The sequence below is a fragment of the Hordeum vulgare genome, chromosome 7H (assembly GCF_904849725.1).
Source record: "Hordeum vulgare subsp. vulgare chromosome 7H, MorexV3_pseudomolecules_assembly, whole genome shotgun sequence".
Classification (NCBI taxonomy): Eukaryota; Viridiplantae; Streptophyta; class Magnoliopsida; order Poales; family Poaceae; genus Hordeum; species Hordeum vulgare.
In genome coordinates, this window is record NC_058524.1 from 161,138,473 (window position 1) to 161,146,536 (window position 8,064).

The 8,064-nt window shown below is 46.0% G+C and overlaps 1 protein-coding gene across 3 annotated transcripts; it reads left to right on the forward strand.

The window, feature by feature from the left end:
• Window positions 1-950: 950 nt before the first annotated feature.
• On the forward strand, window positions 951-5,974 carry LOC123413635 (phosphatidylinositol/phosphatidylcholine transfer protein SFH8). Of its 3 annotated transcripts, none has more exons than XM_045106570.1 (15): window positions 951-1,126; window positions 1,691-1,749; window positions 1,857-2,127; window positions 2,233-2,332; window positions 2,416-2,682; window positions 2,784-2,861; window positions 2,938-3,039; window positions 3,120-3,169; window positions 3,296-3,395; window positions 3,496-3,594; window positions 3,677-3,796; window positions 3,951-4,110; window positions 4,894-5,258; window positions 5,414-5,491; window positions 5,565-5,974. In XM_045106570.1, exons 2-15 carry the CDS (start codon window positions 1,743-1,745, stop codon window positions 5,583-5,585), a joined length of 1,818 nt encoding a protein of 605 aa, XP_044962505.1. In that variant the 5' UTR covers window positions 951-1,126; window positions 1,691-1,742; the 3' UTR covers window positions 5,586-5,974. The 3 variants fall into 3 exon arrangements, with proteins under 3 accessions (XP_044962505.1, XP_044962507.1, XP_044962506.1); XM_045106572.1 differs by having other exon boundaries at window positions 3,993-4,110; XM_045106571.1 differs by having other exon boundaries at window positions 959-1,273.
• The last annotated feature ends 2,090 nt before the right edge of the window (window positions 5,975-8,064 follow it).

The following is an 8,064-nucleotide window of genomic DNA, read 5'->3' on the forward strand; positions in this document are numbered from 1 at the left end:
AATAATCAAGTACAATTTCATGTGTATTCTTAGTTTCCAGTTCTTCCGTTACTAATCTAAATAAACATTCCGTGTTCCATACAACAAAATATCATTGATATGTATTGTAATCAATTTCCACAACGCGTGAAGCACTAATAAATACGGCCCATTAAATGAAGGCAGAATATTTCGTGTTTATGTAAGATATTCTAGCATATCTTTATTTTGTCCGCAATATCGTGCTTTTAATACGTTATGTATATATTTCATTGATTCCATATCTCTATTATTATTGCTTCTTGTTGTTACCAAGTTTAAGAAGCCCATGCCTGATAAAACAAAAGGCAAGTAGTAGTAGATGAACATGATGTGGCAAGATCTTATTTTTATTGCTTCTTGTTGTTACCAAGTTTAAGCAGCCCATGCCTGATAAAACAAAAGGCAAGTAGTAGTAGATAAACATGATGTGGCAAGATCTCTTTTTGGGTAAATATATATTGCACTAACCACTAACCAGTAAAGATGTACCACCACCCCTATTTTTGATAGGCTCGCATTTAGAAGTCATTCAAATTGCTACGTACTTCACTACCGGGACGTTTCCAAGTCAATCAAATCCTTAATCGTTAACAATACTACTCGTACCAACTAACGGCAGGAGATTAGTGCGATTTAATACCAGGAACAAGTAACACACCCTTTTTGCATGGATCGTCTTAAATAAAAAGCATTGATGGAAGGGGATATCTTCTCCGGATCCAAAAGGCATGGAAAACGCACAAACTAGCTGAACAAGAACTGGTCCAGGTCCGGTCCATCCACCCGAAAGCAACGCGCCACGTTTCTCGGCGAGAAGAGAACGGAATGGCCATCCCCATCCCCATCCACATCTCTCGCCGTACATACGTCCACCGTATACCCTACGCCCGGCGGAAAAATACAGATAAATAAGGGTAATACCACCACCGGCGGCCACTCCCCTTCAGTTACCTACCCCAAGGAGCAAACCGAGCCGGGAGAGGTGGGGGAGACACAGACGCAGCAGAGCTCCACCCGAGGGGAGAAAGAAAGCTCCGACCTCGCTCCCGCCTGCCTGCCTGCCTGCCGTCCCAAGCCAAGATTCTCTCGTTGCATCGGCGTAAATGTAACTCCCCTGCTCCCTCCATCCCTCATCCATCAGAAATCTGGAGTCGTGCGCTTCTTCTTCTTCTCCTTCCTACGTGCGCGTCGTTTCCTTTGGTTTCTCTTTCTTGGATCTGCCTCGGCGAGGGATTAAGCGGGGGATAACAAGGTGATTCGGGTTCCATTTTTTCTTCGTTTACGTTCTTGTTCTTGCGCTCGCTCGTTTTTGGTGGAAGGGTTCGGGGCTGTCGTGTCAGGTTCGATCTCCGCCTTTTTTTCCCTTCTCTTCTCTTCGGGAAAACTCCTAGGATGAAATAAATGGGATGCTGTTCCTCTGCGCGGAATTTATTGCGGCGCTCGCCTGCTTGCTTTTAGTAGTAGCGCAATGCAGGTTCCCCTTCTGGTCCTGCGAACTGCAAATCGTTTCTCTCCGCCATTTGCTCCGCCTGCCCCCCTTCCGTTTCTCTGCCCAGATCTGTGGCGCAGCGCGGGGTTTACTCCTGCCTGCCGCAACAAATGTGTGTTCTTTTTTAAGCCTTCTTTTTCTGCTTCTTGCAACTGACCCGTAATCCCTTCTTCCGTATAGACCGCCATTCGAACGCGAGCTGGTGCCCAAGGAGTTGATTTTGGAGGAGAAAATGTCTGGTAAGAACGAGCTCTGCCGTTGCGGCGTCCGCGTCGTCCTTCTTGCGTTGCGTGTTCCTTTTTCTTGGGGGAAATGTGTCTGAGGCCGTGCTGCTCTTTCTCTGCAGTGATCCATGCCGACGACATCGAGATATCGCTGTGCGACGGCAACTCGGAGGACGAGCGCCGACGCCGCAAGATAGGGTCGCTGCGCCGCAAGGCCATCCACGCGCTCAAGAAGCGCGGCAGGCGTCGCGTCGACTTCCGCTTCCCTCCGGCCATCTCCATCGAGGACGTCCGAGACGCCGAGGAGGAGCGCGCCGTCTCCGCCTTCCGTGAGCGCCTGGCCGCGCACGGCCTCCTCCCCGACAAGCACGACGACTACCACATGATGCTAAGGTCCTGTCCGTCAGGAAACCATCTCCCCTCATCCTTTTTATGCTGTCTGGGATAGCTTTGTGAAATGCCAGGATCTGAAACTCGCCCAATGAATGTGTGATGCAGGTTCTTGAAGGCGAGGAAGTTCGACGCCGAGAAGGCAATGCAGATGTGGGCAGACATGCTGCGATGGAGGAAAGAGTTTGGGGCCGACACGATCCTTGAGGTGATCACACCGACCTGCAACAAACATGAAGAGCAAGGAGTCTTCTGCTTTATGCCTAACATTCGACTCGTTCGTGTGGTCAGGATTTTGAGTTTGATGAACTGGACGAGGTGCTGTGCTACTACCCTCAGGGCTACCATGGTGTCGACCGAGAAGGCCGGCCCGTGTACATCGAGAGGCTCGGCAAGGTCGACCCTAACAAGCTCATGCAGATCACCTCCGTGGACAGGTACATCAAGTACCATGTGCAGGAGTTTGAGAGGGCCTTCAGAGAGAAGTTCCCTGCCTGCACATTGGCTGCCAAGAGGCACATTGACTCCACCACCACCATCTTGGATGTCCAGGGTGTGGTATGTGAATCATCCTTCTTCGTCTATGCTTGTATATCTTGATCTGTTTTTGTAACGGTTTGTTGAATGTGTTTTCATCAATGGTTTCTTGTCATGTGCAGGGTTTTAAGAATTTCTCCAAGACTGCAAGGGAGCTAGTACACCGCATGCAGAAGATCGACAGCGACTATTATCCTGAGGTAATTTTGTGCCGCAATGCTTCATGTTAGTATTTTGGCCTGGTGGAGCGATGATTCTGAAGTCTTAAAACTGCAGACGTTGCATCAAATGTTTGTTGTAAATGCGGGCAGTGGATTCAAGTTGATCTGGAACAGTGTGAAGGGCTTCCTTGACCCAAAAACTTCATCCAAGATTCATGTAAGCCCCATGGGTTAGTTGTCAGGATCATGCCAGTCCATTTTGTGTGTGTTAATTAATTTGTTTCCCCTCCAACATAGGTTCTTGGTTCGAACTATCAGAGTAGACTTCTTGAAGTAATTGACGCAAGGTTGGTGTAATCTCATGCCGAGGAACAAGTTTTTATCTTAATCCTCACCCATTTCATTTGCGGCGATACATCCTTCTTTACTCTCTGCATTCTACAACATTTTGACAATACTTCTGCTTCTCTCAGTGAGTTGCCAGAGTTCCTCGGTGGTTCATGCACCTGTATTGACAAGGGAGGTTGTCTTGGGTCTAACAAGGGGCCATGGAATGACCCTTATATCTTGAAGGTATTTTTGGCACTCTAATCATGTGAAAGTCTTCATCTAGTTATTTTACATTCTGATGGACTGTATTTTGTAAAACTACTTGTACATATACCCTTTGCAGCTGATACACAATCTGGAAGCTGGTTCTGTGAGGGATATCAAGCCAGTTTCTGAAGGCGAAGAAAGAAGTGATTCTTCTCTTAGACTGGAACAGTTGAAGGCAGGATTCTGAAATAATACTTTTGCATTCAAGCTATAATCTAACTGATTGCTGCTTCTAACTTCGTATGTGTTACTTACAGTGGCAAGGCATGATGAGTGATGCATCAAATGCTGAATCAGGGTCGGATGTTGATGACTTTGGATCCTCATTTATTCCGAAAGGTGCTGAGTATGGGTCCCTCACTCCAGTCCATGAGGAAGTGAGTTCAATGCTTTGTTCTTGTTTCGAGTGTGATTAACTTTCTTCTATTTGGCTTTCTATAGCATTAAAAGCCATGCTATTACTACCACAACTTATTTAGTCGTTTATGTGAACCTTCTATGAGTTGTTTTCAGTATTTATACTTGCTGTAGGTAAAGGGCATAGATTCAACTTACTATGTCTGTTACGAACAGAGTTCCCTGGAAACGTCTCTTGAAACTGGTAGGAGGCAGCGGCGAACAACTGAAATCATGCCAAAACAACTAGCTGATAACCGTCAATTTTCCACCAATGGAAGCCCTCGTGATTTAGGTACCATCCGTTCTTTTGCATTTTCTTATTTAACTCTGATCCCATTAATTGTTACGCAGCTTGCTAGTATTGTTATATATTTAGTTGCCTATATATGCTGTCTATTTGGTTGTTGCTCTAGCCTAAGATTAAGAAAATTGCCTGTTTGTCTATTTGTGAACTCCAGAACTGCATTGTTACTTCTAAACTGCAGAACTGCATTGTTTGTTTCTCAGATGAATCCATAGAACAGTAAGTGGAAATGAAAATAGCATTGTAATGCTAGATGCCTAGGTTGTGTGTGCTAGATTCCTACATGGAAGAACGGAAGGCATTGGCCTAAAACACTCAAATTTTGACTGGAAAGAATGAAGTACAGGTCATGTGGTATACCTGCAAGGAACAGTAGCCATGTGTAATGTCCTCCCCTAGGACTGTTTCATTTAATGTACCATACAGTAAATTGTTTGTTGATATTTATTGATGAGGCCCTTCTTGGGATGTCTTTTTTTTGCCAAATACACTTGTAAAAATAATACACACCTTCATCCATCGGTTTAGTTTTCAGCTGATTTTATACTATGACCGGTATAATACCTCTGTAAAATATTACACTTGTAAAAATAAAACGGCATCCAAGCAGGGCCTGAATCTATTTGCCTCCTTGATGGTAGTATACTTGCATGAAGTTGCTGCTATATCTATCCTTGTGATATTTATGAATCCATTACCTGATGTTCTTACCTTGCTCCAGTTGGCTACTGTTTGTTATCTTCCTCATTGTTGATTTTATTTGTTGTGCAGTGAGCAATGCTGGCAAACTGGATGGTTCAATGGTCCGATGGGGTTTTGAGAATCTTGTCAAAGTTGTGACAGCTTTGATCAAGCTATTCTCCTTTTTCCGGCTTTTCATCTCTAGTAGAACAGTGAGGAGGCTTGAAAACGCCCACCCTTCCATTATGCCAGTCCCAGCCGCAGAGAAGCCACAGCCCCGGACCATCAGTGCGGATGATATGAGTGCTTGCTTACGGCGCATTGAAAATCTTGAATCTGTTTGCAATCATCTTGCAAGCAAGCCACCAGAGATGCCCGAGGACAAAGAGAAACAATTACTAAACTCGTTGGAGCGCATCAGATCCATCGAGGCTGACCTGGAGAGGACCAAAAGAGTAAGTTTCTAATCGAATCACAGACTTGGGAGTTCTCGGTTGGGCACATGTCTCTAGTTTTCATATCTCTCAATCAAAGCTATTTTGGAGCATTGCATTGCTTATTTGTGGACGCATGCATTGTGGTTTATGTGAAGTGTTGGTTGATTGATCAGGCACTGCAAGTGACGGTGGCGAAGCAGAATTCGTTGGTGGAGACTCTGGAAGCTGTACAGGAGTCGTCGAGAGTGAAGGTAACAATTCGACTCGCTGAACCAATTGTATTCTGAAATGAACTAGTGTTTATCCCAATGCTTGCTTGTGCAGAGGAGGTTGTTCTGCTCATAGGACGATCTGATCTGCTCGGATCCGAGGCACCAACCATATCGACATTAACAGTGAAGCTGCCAGCGCCATTTTTGACCACCCCGTCCGGCTCGAGAGAAGAACGAAAGAGAAGATACCATACGACGATGCTCGTCGCTTCCTTTCGGAACCTCATCAGATCTCTAATTTTTTTGGTTATTATTAGTTCATATTTTGAGCCCCCCACTAGCCCCTCCTCCGTTCCTTTGCCTGGTGGTGAACGCCGTGCAGCAGCGCAATGTGCTATGCTTTTTGTTGGCCGAAAGTGTATGATGAATACTCTGCTGCGGCTGCCTTGTGCGGGAATCGAATCCATCGAGGTTTGACCGACTGACCCCAAAGAACAGCGGGTGTCAGGCTTTGCCGCTGAACTGATGATGTCTATGTAAATGGTAGGAGCACTGCTACCTCTGATCTGAACTGATCTGGTGATAGGTTATTGTGATGGGAATCCAAAGGCTCGGCCCTCCAGAAATCTCGTGATCTCGCCCGACATGGCGACGTGGGTTGATGCTGCTCGCTCGCCCGTGCGAATCTTGCACGGTCTTTTATTACAGGCCACTGGGCGGCAGTGGGCTGGGGGCAGGGCAGGGCACGCCGTGGTGCGTGAGTGTCGGTAGGGGCTACCCGGATTCCACGGTTTCCGCTTTGTTGCGCACTTGGAAGTTGCCGGCTGCACTGGGGGACGATTTCACTGTTTTGATCTTTTTACATAGTTTAGTCGTATCTGACCTCATTTGCAAACTCTGACGGTAGACATTTGCATCAATGTCTGTTTGGGGCAATGGAACGAGCAAGAGCAAATGTCAATGGCCTAATTTTGGGTTACATTTGCGTCGAAACGGACAACCTACGGTTGGTGGGATATGCGTACTTGTTCTTTCTTGGCCCGCCCATCGGTACCAAAGACGTCTTTTTCTTTTCTCATTGCCCCTTCCTTTGCATACCTATTTTCCTTGGCCGCCTTCCTTGCCTTCTTGTCATGCCGTCCAAATCACGATCACTCCATGCCATAGACGACCAACACAGGTGTTTTAAGGGAGTTTTTGTCGATTTTTTAGCTTTTTTCCATGGAGAGAGAAGCTACGGCCATCGACGACACACATGGACCTCAATACCTTACGACATGCCCTTCATAGCCGCATGGCCCTGTCCATCAGTGCCAACCTTGTTTGAATAAATCCGAGGCACACCGTCGATCATTCAAGGATCAAGCAATCACACAAACACAACATCGAGATTTGTTAACGAGGTTCATCGACATGGCTACATCCTTGAGACATGATTACAGACGCTCCTTTCCATGACATCGTCACAATATAGAGGCATGATTACAGACGCTCCTTTCCATGACATCGTCACAATATAGAGGCATGATTACAGACGCTCCTTTCCATGACATCGTCACAATATAGAGGCATGATTACAGACGCTCCTTTCCATGACATCGTCACAATATAGCATCCTGGCCACCCGGTCCCTAGCATACGTCGTCGACTCCCCCTGCATGCCTATGCTATTATGTTGGCATATGTTATATCTTATGTCTATCCCCGTTATATATGAGAGATCAAGGATACAAGTGTCTTATTAGGACACGATTTCATATCTTGTCTAAACATAATACTACTCATAGTCCAACTCTAACCTACCTTGTACACAATATTCGACACAACTTAAACAAACGCCGCCTTAGCAAATATTCTTCCCCACTTTGGATTTGTCTAGGTCTCAAAATTCCATGTATATTGGACTTGATTTTATCTCATGAGTACCGCTGCTACTCCAAAGACTTCATGCGAGTCCACATGCAACTTGTAGTCCTTTCTTTTCTTGACCACAATCAATGCTCATACAAAATTAAGTCCCACATTACTCTTAGTTTGTGCTCCCAACTTCTAGAGTATGTGTTCAATGTCATCACACATCGATCACTCACCTGCATGAAAGTTAACGACTCACATATTGGGTATCACACATAAGAATTACCTAAACTCACATATTGGGTATCACATATAAGAGTTACCTAAGTCTCAAACTTGAAGGAATTTCACCATTCCTTATAGTCATCCCGAGTCAAATTTGCAGTTGTCTCATCACATGTATGATCACCAGAGCCCTTTCCCGACTCCATGTCCCGTGCGTACTGCACGCCTCGTCTCTATTACCTCGCCGAGCCTTCGCTGTCACGGTCGAGGCTCAAGGGTCGCGAACCCACATCACTCACCCCCAATGCAGACGAGTTTCACGTTTCCATCGGACCACTCGGCTCCAGTCCGAATTACGCGTCACTCGCTTCTTCCGAGTGAAGTCCTCGAGACTCTAATTCCACCTTCAACATGACTCCATGGTAGATGATCAGTCCACCCACGCGCCCCGTCGACTTCAAGCTCCGTGTGTACACTACATTGAATCAACCCCGAGCCATAGTCTTGTCGAAGCCACACAAGCCATCAGACCT